Source organism: Plectrocnemia conspersa, unplaced genomic scaffold, assembly GCF_051122295.1.
Source record: "Plectrocnemia conspersa isolate PC_06_02 unplaced genomic scaffold, ASM5112229v1 ptg000014l, whole genome shotgun sequence".
Classification (NCBI taxonomy): domain Eukaryota; kingdom Metazoa; phylum Arthropoda; class Insecta; order Trichoptera; family Polycentropodidae; genus Plectrocnemia; species Plectrocnemia conspersa.
In genome coordinates this window covers 32114459-32130552 of record NW_028277178.1, presented here as the reverse complement: position 1 = coordinate 32130552, position 16094 = coordinate 32114459, and the positions used below count along the sequence as shown (strand labels likewise).

The window sequence follows — 16094 nt, the reverse complement described above, 5'->3', positions numbered from 1 at the left end:
TATTGGCCTATAATTATTAATGTGATACTTGTCACCTTTTTTATGAATCGTGATGAGCTTAGAGCATTTTCACAACTCTGGAAACAGGGGATCTCAAAATTAAATTAAATATGAACCGAATAGGGGTACAAAATACCAGACTTGCGTCCTTTTAAAATGTAGTCCATTCTTTGAAAAAAGTAAATATACATACTTTATGCTGGCAAGAACTGGAAATTTACATACGAGGCAATGTCATAAACCGTTCTCCGATGTCATAAACTGAAAATAGCCGAACCTCTCTTTAGTAAAAAGTGATATTTTTTTTACAAATATTTGCTATGTCGTTTAATAATCTTTCGACTTTTAAAAACTGTTATTGAATGTTTTTCGATCGACAGCGGTTGAATATTATTCGCATAGACAACTTGCGCTCGCGCATGCGCGCGAAAGTGTCCTCCGCGTAAAAAAGTTCTAGTCTACTCGCGACGCACTGCTGATTTTGGTCCCGACCCGATTTAAATCGACCTTTAACCCTTCGAATAGTGTGTTAATTTGTAGAAATTTTAGTACTTTACCATAATTATTTTATGTTGTATTGCAAATGTACTTGTTAATTATATCGGCACTACGCTTAGAAAACATTTGTTACGAACATATATTTATTTTTGCCCCAACGTCTGCGAAATTGGACAACATAGTTTTGCTACGTAAATATATTTAAAACGTAGTTTTTATCGTCGTGCGCGCGTATAGTTACCAAACAGCGGTTAAAAATTGCAATTAATTGTTTATCAGTGTCGTCGATAACTCTGATAAGCGGTAAATTGAAATATTTAGGGAGTAAACACGCACACAGTGGTAAAAAACTAAGTTTTATATTTCAAAACGTATTTATGTAGCAAAATGTCGTTGGCCACTTTCCCAGATGCTAGAGTCAAAACCTAGAGAATATATTCATAACAATCTGGTACCCGAGTGTGGGGTCGATATAATCGGTAGGTACCGAAAAAATATCAATTATTCTCGACGTTTTATTGCTTTGATTTATATTACTACTTTTTTGTATTAATAATCTATTTTAAATATTATTCGACTTGTGTAGATATATTTATTTATATTAATTCTCTCAATATTTTTGTTATGCTCGTTTATTTCGTCCTATTTAATTTATTGATATAATTTTCTATAGAAATTATACTGAAACAAATAAAAAAGAATTATGTAAATATGTTTTTTATTTAGTATCTCTTCAGTTATATACATGTGTAAATATATACCTATCTGGGGTATTTCAAAATAGTGAAAGATCGACCACCGTACATATACGGCGTTACCTCTCAATAGGTTGAAACGCGTATCGCTTTTAATTAATTCTGGATCGCCGCAATCTACCATTAGCCGCACAATAAAGAGGTAGCTTCGCTAAAATAAACTTTGTGCTTGTTAAGAATGCCGGCGCCAGGCTTAGAAACCGACGGTTATGAACATTTTTGTTACATAAACACGTTCGAAAATTTAAACTTATCAGCTGTGAGCGAGCGTTAGCAGGAACATTCGAACGATTTGTGTAAGGTAAATCCTGTTGCAAATTTATATAACCTTATTTTTAAGCAGATTCGTCACAGTCGTTCGTGGGGTGTTCACTGTTCAGATCGACGCTATCTAGCCGCCGTTCGTTCGCACCTAACCCGTTTTCGTAACCGTCGGGTCCAGACTTGCAGTGACGCCGATATTCTTAACGAGCATAGGAAACCTTTATGGTAATTATAATTGTATTTTTGTTTCAATTGCAAGGTTATCGTAATTTTCTAACAGCAAATTCGTCTCGTTTGCTGAGTTTCCTACCGGCTTTTAGTCATAGTTCGCCGTTGTACTTTAAAATCCCAAAACGCGGCAAAAATTTCATTAGTTTCGTTCGGAAAACGTGTTCCAGCTAGGATGGTAAAATTTATTCGGATTTAATAGAAGTCACCGACGGCACATTTTCAAACAGCGCACCGCACTGCACAACTCGACTACAACGTAACAAATTAAATAACTAGCATGTTCGCGTCCAAGTTTGCATAAACTAAAATCTCATCGAACAGCGTTCCGGTGTCCCTTTTTTAGGACTACATCACTGACGATTAGACGCCCTCTGCAAAATTTTCGTCTTTCTCCGTCTTCCTTGAACAAAAATATCCTAGGTGATCTTTCTTTATTAGCTCCCGCAGCGTTCCTAAATGAAGAAAAAATTCCGAAACGATCCTTGATATTTTGAAAATGCGGTCACCTTAACGTACGAATAGAGGGCAAAGTTGATCAATATATAGTCGTATTTTCTTGAAATAACTTGGTCGAGGTTCGATAAGACAATATTTTTAACCGATTTCCGTTTATAACTTTGGTCGAAACTCGGCAGATAATATTCGAAAGGGCGTTGCGTTGGTCGGGTCGAAACGATTCTAAAACGGATAATTTTTATAAGATGTTAACTTTCGCTAATTAATAATTAATATAAACGAAACACCTATATATAGAAAGGAGCGACGACGAACGACGATCGAGCGGCTCCCAGTCGGCGGACCGTTCTTCTCGGTGGAATCGATTCGGGTCGCGTACCTAAAAATATGTAAGACATCGGAGGACGGTGAAAATAAAAAAATGCAGAAATCGGTCATGTTAGATTTTAATCAAGCGAGCCGCGCGACCGCGGAGTCGCGTCTCTCGGCGAAAACGCAAAAGGACGCGTCGATCGCGCGCATCGTCGGCGTATATCTCTTTAACGTATCGTATATAATATAATATAACAACGCATCTCGGTATAAACTTTGAAGAGTTCGATGGAACGTAACGGTAACGTCGCGGCGGAGGTGAATTTACAATCTTATGTACAATATATTTACACGAAGTCGGTCATTCGTACTTGACGTAGCTCTTGACGGAGACGTCGGGCTGGTGCGGCCACCGGTTGGGCTGCGCCTCGGCCCCGTTGCCGTTCTGAGGCACCCAGTTGAAGAAGCCGGCTCGCTGGTGCTGGTGCTGGTGCGAGACGGGCCCCGGCTGCGCGGGAGGCCCCCGCGGATGGTAGCCGTCCACGGCGACGTTGTTGACTATGCCCCAGCCGGCTCGGTTGAGGGCGGCCGCCACGAGCGCCTGGTTCACCGGCACGAGGTTGACGCCGGCGGACTGTCGTCCCGCGCCGTCGGGCTGCGGCCGGACGTCTCCGCCCTCCGCGCCCCCGCCGCGGTGGCCCGGCCAGCGGGCGCAGCGCTTCCTCTGGTCGCCGCCGTGGCTCCCGCGGCGCTGCTGGTCGCGCTTCGGAGACGCGTTGGACACGTTCACCGACACGCCTTTGACGATGTGGTCCTCGCCGCACAGGCTCTGCGCCACTTCCGGGTCCAGGAAGGTGACGAAGCCGAAGGCGCGGAAGGGCTTGGGCACGAACACGTCGGTGACCTGCGAAGAGCCTCAAGTTAGAGGGACAAGAGTCGAGAACGATACGACAGAGAGAGAGAAAGAAAAACCTGTCCGAAACGGGCAAAGTAGTCGCGCAGGTCGTCGGCGCCGATGGCCTCGGTGCAGCGGCCCACGAACACCTTGCTCGGCACCTTGGGCACCAGGCCCTCCTTGGAGTTGGGCACCCGCACGTCGCACCAGCGGCCGTCGATCAGGTGGCGCTGCCCCAGGGCCTTGATCTGCGCCGCGTACTCGCAGAACTTGACGAAACCGAAGCCCTTGGACGAGCCCGTCTTGCTATCTCGCTTGATCTGCACCAGCAGCAGCGGCCCGAACGCCGAGAAGTACTCGCGCACCGCCTCCTCGTCCGTCTTCCACGGCAGCCCCAGCACGATGAGGTCGGAACATCGCAACTTGGCGTCCCTCCTGTTTCTCGACTCGTGTCGGTCGTCGCCGCCGCCGCCGCCGCCGCCCCCGCGACGCGGAAATACGCACTCGTAGCGACGGTCTCCCCACCCGCCCTCGGGAGGGTGCAGCCGATCGTCGGCGAGCCGCAGACCGCGGAGCGCGCCCCCCACACGGTACTTGAGGCCGCAGCAGCCGTAGAACTGCGCCGCGACCGTGCTCAGCAGCACCGAGCCGTCCTCTTCGGCGGGCAGCTCCACGGGCTCGTCGTCCTCCTCCTCGCACACCTGCAGGTACTGCACGGCCGCGGACATGGCGGGGGCTAGGCCCGCCGCCCTTCCCTCCTGCCGCGGAGGGCCATCGTCGGGCGAGCGTCGAGGCCGACTCGCGACCGCCACCGCCACCGCCACCTGGGTTGCCACAGTTAAATATACCGCATTTCCTCCGCCTTACGTAACCGCCGCGACTCCCCTCCGCGACTCCTCTCCGCGCCCCGCCGCCAGCGGAGTCCCCGCCCCCGAACGCCCCTCCCCTCCCCTCCAACGCGCCCCCCTCGGCCGGCGAGCGCCCCGCCGGGCATGGCCGACGATATCGGCGGCGTCGTGGCCAAAAACATGGCGGCCGAGTTGTGCGAGTGTCGCGCCTGTCTTCGTCGGCTGACTCCGGCCTCGGGGCGCCGCCTCTTCGGCCGGCCGTCGCTCGCGGCCGCGCTCAACGACGTCGCTTTGCTGCAGGTTTTTTCAATTTTCTCATTTATGTCTCGTTTGTTTTGTGTGAAATAACTGCAATTAACACTAGTTGTTTTATTGATTATATATAGGCCTCCAACGTGTTCACCCCGTTGTTACGTCAACTTATCCCTTTGTGAAATTGACACTTTGTGAATATGAAAACTTTCTGTGCACCAGTGGTTTAAATAACATATCAAAATTAAGACTAGTTATAAATGGCAACATTTCTCCTTTACCTTTATTTTTTCTTCTTGTATAATATAATTTGTTTTCAGGTGGCGAAAGGCGATGGCTTTCCGTCTTATCTCTGCCTACGGTGCGTTCGCAGCCTACGCCAATCTTTCAGATTCAAAAAGTTATGCCGGGAGTCCGACGCCAAACTCAGAGAAAATCCCGTCGCGCCTCGCGTCGACGTCCGACTCGAAGAGATCGAGCGAGAGAATCGCGACGATTTCGACTACGAACCCGAGGAAGTCGAACGAGAGAGAGGCGACCGTCTCGACGATCGAGTCAGACGCGAGAGGAGGGATTGCGCGCCGGCGGAGCGCGATCGGAACCAACTGCGGTGCGAAATCTGCGACCAGACGTTCTCCTATAAGCAGACTTTGACTAGGCACATGAAGATACATTCCAGCGGCGGACAGAGCAAGCTTTGCGCGTTCTGCGGCAAGAGCTTCGTCCGCACCGACGATCTCAAACGCCACGTGAGGATCCACACGGGGGAGAGGCCCTACTCGTGCGACCGCTGCCCCAAGAGATACAAACAGTCGTCCGAGCTCAAAGATCACGCCAAGTCGCACTCCGACGCCAAGTGCTACGTGTGCACCGAGTGCGGCAAGAGCTTGGCGACTCGCAACGGACTCTACGTACACATGAAAGTGCACAGAGGCGAAAAGACGCGAGAGTGCAAAATATGCGAAAAGCGATTCGTGACCAACGGAGAGCTCAACTCGCACGTCAGTCACGTTCATTCCAGAGAAAAGCCGTTCAAGTGCGCCTACGACGATTGCGAGAGAGCTTTCGCCACCAAACTGTCTCTGAAGACGCATCTACGCGCTCACACCGGAGAGAAGCCGTTCAAATGCGAAATTTGCGAAAAGTCGTTAGCGACGTCGTCCTCGCTGTCGGAGCACAAAAGAATACACACAGGTAACTGTGAAATATATAATTCAGCGTACTTTAGACCACTGCCTAATTTGTACATCGAAACAAATTATAAATTTCAGGTCAACTTTTTATTAATGTAAATTTAAATAATTTTTAAATACATACAGGGTTCAAAATCATTTACTATTTTAAACTGATTAAATGCATATTATACTATTTAATTATAGCGAATCTTTTACTGACGCATTCTGACATGAAAAATTGTAAAATAGTAATTATTAATACAACCGTAACGAGCAAACAAGAACGATAACGCATTGTTCTAATAACGCTCGATCGATAAAACACAGTTGCATCTCTCTATTTCCTTGAAATCGAAATTGCTTTAAAATATTTGTTCTCGCTCGCACCTAATCTGTCCAACAGTAAAATATAAATAAAATATTTACGTTTAAAGTTGATTATAATTAATTCGAATATAGAATAAATAAAATTATTCTGATGCGTGAAATAAAAGCGAAATTATATTTTCCAACATTAGGGTAAATTATTAAAAGGTGTCCCAATATATGTTCTTTATATTTGAATAAACTGTATATTAACTATACAAAACTAATGATTTTTATTACATAAATTTTAGTGACATATAATACCAACGATTATTTAAATGCTCTAGAATACATTAAACATTTTATTACCAAGTTTTTATCATATCGTTGCCAAAAAGTTTCAATTACGTGATGATTGATTAAAATCGTGCTAGGTTGGTTACATATTAGGCGTTGAAAATTCTCTAATATTAAGCTACTTTAGCTCATAAAGAATATCTTGTATATATGTAGTCAACAAGAAAAAAATATTTTGCCACAGAAATGTAAATCAGTTTTCTTTCAGCACTTTTAGTCTTTTTTAGCAGTAAGAAAATAATTATAATAAATAAAAATTTTTTTCAAAAATTATCGCAATAAATCTTGCGTTAATTTTGGGACACCTTTGTAACGATGGAACGAATTAGTATTAAAAATATTTATGAGCATACCTACATATTGAAATCGTTAAAAAATAATTATTTTTATTTTTAGGCGAAAAACCCAAGACGTGTTCCGCGTGCGGCAAAGGGCTGCGAAATTCTCAGGCTCTGAAAAAACATATGATGACGCACACGGGGGAAAGACCGTACCGATGCGAGATATGCTTTGATGCTTTCGCTTGCGGATCTACGTTAAACGCGCACGTAAAAATCAAACATGCGGAGAAGCAACACGCGTGTCCGGTTTGCGATAAAAAATTCGCCTTCGACGCAAAACTGAGGAAACATATGAAAGTACACGATAAACTAGACAAGAAAGGCGATGCGACGGGAGAATCGTACGTTATCGACTTTGATCAGTGCCAATTGGTTTATCGACAAGACGCATTAGAGAAAAACGAAGAGTTCAACGGCCATTTAGCGAATATGATGCCGGCGGTATTACCTCAAATGTTATCGACGCAATTCCCGTGATTCTGTGATATTTTATAAAAATGAATAAAACTCGTTTTCATAGTATACGATTTTATTGAATTTGTCTCACACCATTAAACTGTAATCTGATATAAATTTGTCTACTACGCTGCGATCGAGGTTAGAACATGCTCTCGCGTACACCAAACCGCAGCGTTCCGGCTGTCCGGTTTTGGATTCGAATCCTACGTATCCGAGCCAGAGTTCGCAATTTTTAGTGCCGAACTGTTGAACGGCCATCTCGTAACAATTTCTTATGCGTTTTATATCTTTCGATTTCTGCTCGAATTCTATCTCGATCATGGCTTCGTGCACCTCTAGCGCGAACGGAGGCATTATAGACATTAAAGAATATTCGTTGCGAGCCGTGTTTACGTTTTCGCATTTGTAGAACGCTTTCAAAAGCAGAGGTCTGATTCGAGCGGCGGCCGACGGTATCAGGGTCATGGTTTCTTCGCGCAGCTTCCGCAACTGGAAGTTAAATTTTAATTTTATTCATTGCAGACGTAAGTATAGAAATCGATCAATTATAGCTCACTTTGTTTATATTTTTAGTGTTTTCGACGACGTAAACCCAAACGGGCGAAACGTTCTCGGCAGATAACGCTCGACGGGCTAATTTAAATATTTTAAACATTTCCTCGGATTTGTTGACGAATCTCTTCAATCTCTCCACCCAGATGTATTGCGATGACGGTAAATACTTACAAGCTTCTTCCAGAATCTAAAATATGCAAACGTATGAATAAAGTTAAGTCTTCGAAAAGGTACTACGCGCAATTCAAACCTTATCTAATTCTTTATTATTTGTAGCGGTGTCATTGCGTAATATATCGATCCATATTTTGTAATGATCTTCTCCGAGTCGCTTTAAAATGTGACCTTTTTTCAGAGCTCCGTTGATTATCTTCATTCTTAAATTGATGCTGTATATGTCGTTGTTGATCAGCATAATTGCGTTGTTTATGTAATCGATGCATAGGTTTTCAATATTTTTCTATAAAATAAATTACATTTTTATAAACGGTAACTATGACATTGCGGTGTATTCGATTTATACCTTTTCGAGAGCGACTTCGTATACGTTTACAAATTTATTTATGTTCGTGTCGTCCGCCAAAAAATCGTCAGATAACGATCTCCAATCGAAACCCGAGACATCTCTACCCTGAAAGATGCGAAAATTATACATAAGAATATGACAAAAAAACCTATAGAATCTTATATAATCTTACTTCTAATTCGCATTTAGCTATAAAATTCCACGCTTCCGTTTCGTGCGAGTGCTCGTTCCAAAGTTTTCGGAATAGTTTTTCTCTAAAAGAAGATTCGAAATCGAAATCGTCGACAATTCCGCACGCTTTTGTAATAAATTTAACGTCGTCGATTTGCTCCAGGGCGTCAGTCAATATTAGGTCGGCGCGTATCAGCTGTTTTTTCTATATAAAAAAGCATTCGAACGTTATACACATTTTAAATTAAAATTATATTCGTAGAATAATCACGGTGCTTGGATTTTTCCGGACAGATTTTTACTGACGTTGATTATTTCTGATAAAAAAATATTTTAAATATTATATTAACACTCCGATTATCATGATTTTTTTCGAAATTAGCTAAATGTGCTAAAGTTTATAATTATTTTTAATAAGAAAAAAAACATTACAATGTTTTTTTAAACACTACTTTTTTAATAATTGTGCTTGATATTTAAAAAATAAAGTTTCACAAAGTAAAAACACAATCCAATAAGGACTGGTATTTGATTGCATGCTCTCTCTTTCTCGCTTCTTCACATATGCGTGAAAAAGCGAGTGAAATGTACAGCATGTGCAAATCGTAAATTATAATTAATGCATGTGTTTTGTTTTTTGATATTGAAAACCTTTGGTAACATATTGTTTTAATTGCACTTAATTACACCAGCTTTATTTATTAGATATTTTTAAATTAAGTGGGAGTCAGTGTGAACAACAGGGTCGTCATTTGGGAGGGGAGAGAATGAATTCGGTCAGAAAATGCATGTTATTTAATGAAATGGAAATATTAAAAAAAGCTGAAATGATGTCCCTGATTCTAAACCAGAAATTGTCAGGTTTTCCCTCAAAGAAAATCTAAAAACAATCTCGAATCTATCCCAAAAATATTTTTTAAATTGTCATTTCAGTGAAATCGTATCAGAATTCAAATATATTTTTACCAGTGAAAATTTAATTTATCTGAGAGGTGCTTGTAAAATTATATAATTTCAGCTTTTCTATATGTAGTATGTAATATATATTTACATTTTTTCAGTGAAGTTATATTTTCATTAGTTAAGTTCAAATACATTTTCACCAGTAGATGTATATATTAACTACTAGCAAAAACATAATTTAACTGATATGCACTATATAACTAATATGCTGCGATAAAATTTCCATGAAACTCAATATGACAGTTGCGAAATGTCAATTTTCTGTTCAAACCTAAACCTAACTAAATGAAAGTTCTAAAACTATAATTAATAAGTCATCATTACGAACTAAGCCAATTCATTTCTGCCCTTACATCTACCCTTAATGAGAGTATTGGTTAAAACCGTATTGTATTCGATCCGAATTTCGGTCAATAGGAGTATTACGTTTGGTTGGTGGTATTTTAATATTTTTTAAATAAATTAAAATATTGTTTTTAACTATAACCGATTGCGCTAATAGAGAAAATCATCGACAGTAGTGATAATATACAGTTATTGTGAAAATAATATTTCTGTTAGTGAAACTGATAATGCCTGTGAATCTAAATGGTAAACATTATTAATCGACGAAAGAGACGCTCTCGTTGCAATTGGGTAAATGCAGACTTTGAATTGTTTTTTATGAATAAGTTGAAAAAAGAATGAAGTTTCTTTTGAACGGATATAGACAAAAATTACACTTTAAATAATTTTATAAAAGCATGTCAACTAGTGAAAACTGTAACAAAAATAATCAAAATATCAACAGGTTGTTTAGAAAAACTGATGGTATGATATTATTTATTGGATTAATCCAAATTTTTGGTTCAAATAATTACTAACCCGTTGGTCTTCATCTTTAATAGCTTCCGCCACCAGCAATTCGATCCGAAGCGCGTCGATATAAAGATCGTGATCTTTCGGATGCCTGTGTATTCCCTTCAAAAGAATTTTTCTCGCATTGTCGATATTGTTCATCTCTTCGTATTCCCATCTGCAGGACAACTGCCACATTTTTGGCTTGTCGCCGTGAATCTAAAATAACTTGCGTATAAATTTCCTATATAAACTAATCGAATAAATATATACGTTTATTAAATTACAATACTTGCAACATTTTCTCAAAGTATGACGTTATTGTTGTCATAAAGTTGACTTTTTTGCAAAACTTCATGTAATTCAGCCATATTTCTATGTCGTTGGGGAATCTGTATAACAATTCATTGAACAGTTTACTAATCCTCTTTGCCAATTGGTATTCTATGTCGTTTTTTTTCTCGTCGATTTTGTAATTCTCTCTGCGCAGCCTTATATCTTTCAAGAGCAAACACTCGTACGATATATATCGCAAAAAATCCTCCTTACTTTTGGTCCTTCTGTGAATCGTGTACTCAAACTCCTTTCTTTTCTTAGCAATTTCCCTTCAAAAAAAAAGAACGATCGTATTAATAATTACGTCGCAGATCGTATTCATATTTACGTCGAAATACATACTTGATCTCCTCGGGTGTGTATAATTCGACCCTCTTCATCTGCTCCAACTCCGTGAGCATATTTTCGATGCGTTGATTCACAATTTCCGCCATTTCGACCAAGTGACAAGTACACTCGTCTAATATGAGTAAACGAGTAAAAATATAACATTCAACACAACAGAAATGCATTCAGTGGAATCAAACTTACGTTTAAATAACCGCACTTGCCGTCGATTGACCTCTTGTCAACTACACGTGCGTCAAAATGACAGATTATGGCCCTAACAATGCGTCAGATTATGGCCATAACATTTCGTTTTTTTTTTTTTTTTTTAAGTTATAATGTTTAACCCATAATAATAAATGTTAAAAATAAAGCTAATAATACTCGATCTTATATATTTGTCTTTTATGATGGCCAAGAACAAAACTGAACCAACTTCCCTCAAGTGCAAATATTAAAAACATCGACAGCGCCGTATTTAACAGTCAGACAACCGTTACCAGATAAATAAATAAACAAATAATTATTATAAAATATATTTCATTTTCTAAAAATAAATTTAGACTAAATGACACGTTTATCAAAAATATATATATAATATATTAATTAACACGTTTTGATGATCAATTCTCATTTAAGATATTTTGAAGCCCAATCCGTTCTAGCCAGGAAACTGGTGTTTTTAATCGAGTTCTTGTCGACATCTTCGCCTAGTATGTAAGCTAAAACAAATAATTTTGCATTACCGAAATTATTAAAACAGCAATAAAGACTGAATTTGGAAAAACATATACTTGGCGAATTTTTGACAGGTTCAAAAATTGACGTGTCCAATTTTTGTCCAGGAAAATATCTCGACGAGTTCAAATAGTGTTCGAATGCGCTGATTTCTTTTTCCTGCGAATTAAACGTGCATTATTATAAATGTTTCAGTTTAATGCGAAGCTTTAAATTTTACCTTTTTATTTGGCCATAAGTTCCAGTTGTTAACGCCGTTTCTCTGATTTTGCAAAGGCATGTTATTTATTTTAGTGTAGTGCGTTACGGGAAAATTCATATTTCTTTGCCTCTTATTCGGAGTGTCGCTATTCGATCGAATTAAATATATTTTTTTAATCGTATATTATAAGAGATTGTGCTATTTTAGTGACAGATACGATACTCACAATAAATTAGCCGTTTGCTGTCCCACCACATATCTCGAATTATTTAGATATCTCTGTCTCGCGCTGACTTTTGCGGAATTCAATATATCGTCTAAATCGAAAATGTTTTCGTCGTTCCAATCCATCTTTTTGTCGAGAGCGTCGTGGCTGGTGATTTTACCGCTACATTATTATTAAAATTGTTAGGTGACTACCCGTATCTGAAAGATATAATCCAACGTTTATCTACCCCAAAATATGCGCAAATTCATCGTCTGAATTTTTTCCCGCGTCCTTTTGGTCGCTTATAGCTTTCTTCTGACTTAAAGAATTTACGAGTAGGTCGTTTTCTGAATCTTTTTTAATTGCATGGTGTCTAAAAAATAACAATAACAATATTATCGATTAGAATTTGAACTTAGCGCGAGGCGATTCTCACCTATTCTTTAAAGTGATTAGATTCTTAGAATGCGCTAACGGTGGCATTATTTGCAATTTTGCCATAGGCACTCCGTAGTTCGCGTTATCAGATTTTTGGTTGTTAGGTTGGTGAACTATCACGTTCAAAGAACCGTTCGGCAGATAGCTACCGTAAGATTTTCCCGTATTGACGGGCTCTTTCTGCAGTATGCTGTAACCTTCTATTTGATTTTTATTGCTTTTTCCGCTAGAAACGTTCGTTATGTTAACTAGTTTATTGTTGATTATAATTTTGCTGTTCATTATCGGATTATTGGCGTTATCGTTGCCGTTTGCGACCGCCGCTTGCGTGGATTTGGACAGATTGCGGTGCGTTATGGAGTTTCCGAGCTTCGCTCCCATTTGAAAATAAGGGTACCTGGTTAAATTAATACGCAATTAAAAACGAGACGTCGTCTATCGGGTGTTTTATGATTTACCTCAAAGCTTGCTGAGCAGTCGGACGTTTCTGCGGATTCCACATCATCAAATCTTCGAGTAATTTTAATCCGTCGGTACCCGCTCCGGTCACGATGCTCTCTAAAGGAACTTTAGTGAACAGGGGAAATTTGAAGTTCATCGCGTTGGCTAATTGCTGTCCTTCTGGCCAATCGTCCTATAAAATAAATTAAAATTAAACAGTTATTTTTATTTAGACTATTTTAAATTAATTACGCACCTTGTCGGGAGTACCCAGTATCGAGCATATTTTAAAGATTTCGTCAATTTCACTATTTCCAGGGAAAAGTGGACGAAACGTGTACAGTTCCGCCATAATGCATCCAACTGCCCACAGATCTATAGGGCTGTTGTAGTTGGTGGAGTGCAAGAGGACTTCCGGAGCGCGATACCTGAATAATTAAACGTTTAAAAGTGTAGAAATTAATAATTCGATAAAGCGCGCGCATATCACCATCTCGTCGAAACGTAATCTGTGAAAGGAGGACGCGATCTGATCTCTCGCGCCAGTCCGAAATCGGCTATCTTAACCAATTCGGGCCCCATGCACAACAAATTCTCGGGTTTCATATCTCTATGAAAAAACCCATGCCTGTGCATGAAAGCTAAGCCCTGTAAGATCTAAAAAACCGTTTTCATTTATTATATATTTAAAAGTGTCGATCTACACAAAAATACATTACTTGGTATATCATATTTCGTACGACCGGCTCTGGAAAATATCGCTCTCGGTCCTTAATCAGTTGGTACAAATTTTCTTTCATGTATTCGAAGACGAAATATAGTACGTCGTTTTCTCTGATCACTTCTTTCAATTTGACGACGTTGGCATGACTCAGTTTTTTCAGCGACTGAAACGTTACCGGTTAACTCGATACTTAAACGCGTTAGTATTTGCTCAATCGGGTACCTTAACTTCTCGAAGGTTCATGGCTTCCTCCCAGGAATAATATTTTCTCTTCATTCTTTTAATTGCTACCTTTTCGCCGGTGTCTCTGCGTTGTCCGAGTACGACGCTGCCGTAAGTTCCATCGCCCAATTGGTTCAGGGTTATGTATCGATTCATTTCTAACGACAGTCTGCTTCACAATATTATGATCAAAAACATACTTTATTAAAATAAAACTTTAATACTTGGAAAATATTTTAATTATAATTTGAAACGACGCATATATAAATTTAAATTTATTCATTCGATTTAATCGTAACGATTAAGTAAAGTATTTTATAGATACTTGTCCGCATGCACGTACAGGCGGACAGGTACTGTTACTTTAATTCTATTTCGTAGCCGAAGTAAAATAATAATTAATCCCGCTTCCATATAATAGCGGTCGATACGTAGAAACAAGTTTACGTTAGCATTATAAATGTATGACATTTCTTCGACTACACTCGAGTTTCAAGGGTGCTTATTAACCCCTTCCCGGCCATGCCCGAGTTAACTATGACATTTGTATTTTGGGGATTCTTATTTTAAAAATCAACAAATTTTCCGAGAAAATTATCATAGCCTTTTTTTGTTAAAAATTTAATTTTTACGAATATTTTTAAATATTTCACAACGGTTGCATTTTTTTATACCACTACATAGGAAAATGTGGGTTATTGCCAGACTTTTTATAAAGCACTGTGACCGGGAAGAGGTTAAAATATACTAGAATCTTTTTTTTAATATAGTATTTTTATTACCATTTATTTAATTTTAAATTATTTTCAATTATAGTAACATTTGTTAGATGTGATCTTTCAGTCGAGGGTAATATAGGCAACTTAAAAGTATTACTATCTTTGTATTTATATTATTTTGTTAAATATTTGCAAGAACGAAATAGTTATAATATCTTTTCCTTTATTTAAAAAAATGTTTTTTTTTTTTCTTCTGTGATAATAATCGAGAAAGTTGCGATTATTTATTATCTGAATACCATTAAACCATTTAACGATTTTATATGAGATAAGTTATTTGTTCAGTAAAATTCGATTAAAATAGAGTTATTGTGATAGAAAAAGTGATATACATATATGAGATATAAGCAAACAAAAATCATAAAAATTCTCGTGACGCGGTAGGTCGTAATCGTTTTCGTTTCTTAATTTTCCATTTTTGCATCACTGAAATATTTACTACATTGTCGATAAAAACCGTTTCGTTTTTATTACATATCAATTCTTATACTATAGTAATTTCGATATCAATATAATTTACAATTGAAATTTAATACGTTTCAAACATTTACATTATCTATCTAGATAGGCGACATGTGGGTAAATATTTAATGTCCCTTAAACGATATTCGATAAAAAGCATTAAATCGCCATCGTTCCTATTTACTAAACGCAATATTGGAAGATCGATAAGCATTAGCGGAATCTTTCATATTGGCTATTGTTATATTATTTTATTGTCAAATGCGATTTTTTCTTATAAAATATATAGTCATAAAGAGCGACTTAACAACGCTTTCAATGCGAATACAAGTCGTTAATTAACATTTCGGTCTAGCGTGAAATTACATATTCGAGCGCTGTTTTATCCATTTTTAAAGAGGAACCTTGCGTGCATGCGAGGACTATCGATCTTCAAACTTAAATGCCAGAACGAAAACGATATAGTGAAGGCCACGTATATGTACGTACAATAAATCTGAGTAGTATGAAATGGATATATGCTTGTAGTTAATAATATGGGATAAAATTAAAATCGCAATAATTACTAAAGCACAGTAAAAACATAACAAGGCTGTATACTTAAATGTGCATGTTGCATATTTACAATGTGTGTGCCTTTATATTGAATAAATACCATTAAAAATAACGTAAACAACTATATAATAAAATACTCACTCATGTGATGTGATTTTAGCGTTAGTTTATCGAGAGTGGAAGTACGAGTGCACGTTGCCGTATCTACGAAATGATAACATTGAGTTGCTATGGAAACGTTTCATAAACACAGTACGTACAATTGGACATTATAATAGTATTCGTATCGACAATTTGTCGTTATGGTTGTTACCGTTGTAAAATGTGATGCGAAGAATTGGGAAATGGGGAATAAAAAATTGAAATACAGCAAGGGTTTAAACATTTAAAAATAGATGAATAGATTTTATTTTGCCGAAAAGTTGAATATAATCATAGACTTGTATTGCTTTAATTAATTT

At 38.7% G+C, this 16094-nt stretch overlaps 4 protein-coding genes across 4 annotated transcripts; 1 reads left to right on the top strand and 3 right to left on the bottom strand.

Moving 5' to 3' along the window:
- Positions 1–2634: 2634 nt before the first annotated feature.
- LOC148226811 (TAR DNA-binding protein 43-like) lies at positions 2635–4247 on the bottom strand. The gene is made up of 2 exons (XM_088203352.1): positions 3489–4247; positions 2635–3420 (listed from the first exon to the last, which is right to left on the bottom strand). Exons 1-2 carry the CDS (start codon positions 4137–4139, stop codon positions 2878–2880), a joined length of 1194 nt encoding a protein of 397 aa, XP_088059478.1. The 5' UTR covers positions 4140–4247; the 3' UTR covers positions 2635–2877.
- Positions 4248–4362: 115 nt separating this feature from the next.
- On the top strand, positions 4363–7212 carry LOC148226810 (uncharacterized). Its single transcript, XM_088203351.1, has 3 exons — positions 4363–4559; positions 4832–5705; positions 6746–7212. The coding sequence occupies exons 1-3, from the start codon at positions 4404–4406 to the stop codon at positions 7165–7167; spliced, it is 1452 nt and encodes a 483-aa protein (XP_088059477.1). The 5' UTR covers positions 4363–4403; the 3' UTR covers positions 7168–7212.
- Positions 7202–11146, bottom strand: LOC148226809 (U3 small nucleolar RNA-associated protein 6 homolog). Its single transcript, XM_088203350.1, has 9 exons — positions 11069–11146; positions 10880–10997; positions 10494–10806; positions 10229–10420; positions 8403–8606; positions 8228–8335; positions 7955–8164; positions 7706–7891; positions 7202–7638 (listed from the first exon to the last, which is right to left on the bottom strand). Exons 2-9 carry the CDS (start codon positions 10969–10971, stop codon positions 7234–7236), a joined length of 1710 nt encoding a protein of 569 aa, XP_088059476.1. The 5' UTR covers positions 10972–10997; positions 11069–11146; the 3' UTR covers positions 7202–7233.
- Positions 11147–11445: 299 nt separating this feature from the next.
- Positions 11446–15834, bottom strand: LOC148226808 (uncharacterized). Its single transcript, XM_088203349.1, has 12 exons — positions 15775–15834; positions 13838–14006; positions 13611–13778; positions 13382–13548; positions 13148–13319; positions 12909–13084; positions 12449–12847; positions 12260–12385; positions 12031–12192; positions 11823–11949; positions 11659–11761; positions 11446–11586 (listed from the first exon to the last, which is right to left on the bottom strand). The coding sequence occupies exons 2-12, from the start codon at positions 13991–13993 to the stop codon at positions 11495–11497; spliced, it is 1848 nt and encodes a 615-aa protein (XP_088059475.1). The 5' UTR covers positions 13994–14006; positions 15775–15834; the 3' UTR covers positions 11446–11494.
- Between the last annotated feature and the right edge of the window lie 260 nt (positions 15835–16094).

What these genes read in the sequence shown, in the direction of transcription:
- LOC148226811 (XM_088203352.1), bottom strand. Translation starts at nt 4,139, where the DNA reads ATGTCCGCGGCCGTGCAGTACCTGCAGGTGTGCGAGGAGGAGGACGAC. An exon ending in ACTTTGCCCGTTTCGGACAG is followed by an intron (nt 3,421 to 3,488) that starts GTTTTTCTTTCT and finishes GGCTCTTCGCAG; the next exon opens with GTCACCGACGTGTTCGTGCC.
- LOC148226810 (XM_088203351.1), top strand. Translation starts at nt 4,404, where the DNA reads ATGGCCGACGATATCGGCGGCGTCGTGGCCAAAAACATGGCGGCCGAG. An exon ending in ACGACGTCGCTTTGCTGCAG is followed by an intron (nt 4,560 to 4,831) that starts GTTTTTTCAATT and finishes ATTTGTTTTCAG; the next exon opens with GTGGCGAAAGGCGATGGCTT. An exon ending in GCACAAAAGAATACACACAG is followed by an intron (nt 5,706 to 6,745) that starts GTAACTGTGAAA and finishes TTTTATTTTTAG; the next exon opens with GCGAAAAACCCAAGACGTGT.
- LOC148226809 (XM_088203350.1), bottom strand. Translation starts at nt 10,971, where the DNA reads ATGGCGGAAATTGTGAATCAACGCATCGAAAATATGCTCACGGAGTTG. An exon ending in TACACACCCGAGGAGATCAA is followed by an intron (nt 10,807 to 10,879) that starts GTATGTATTTCG and finishes TTTTTTTTGAAG; the next exon opens with GGAAATTGCTAAGAAAAGAA. An exon ending in ATAATAAAGAATTAGATAAG is followed by an intron (nt 7,892 to 7,954) that starts GTTTGAATTGCG and finishes TGCATATTTTAG; the next exon opens with ATTCTGGAAGAAGCTTGTAA.
- LOC148226808 (XM_088203349.1), bottom strand. Translation starts at nt 13,993, where the DNA reads ATGAATCGATACATAACCCTGAACCAATTGGGCGATGGAACTTACGGC. An exon ending in TACGAAATATGATATACCAA is followed by an intron (nt 13,549 to 13,610) that starts GTAATGTATTTT and finishes ACGGTTTTTTAG; the next exon opens with ATCTTACAGGGCTTAGCTTT. An exon ending in CTAATCACTTTAAAGAATAG is followed by an intron (nt 12,386 to 12,448) that starts GTGAGAATCGCC and finishes GTTATTTTTTAG; the next exon opens with ACACCATGCAATTAAAAAAG.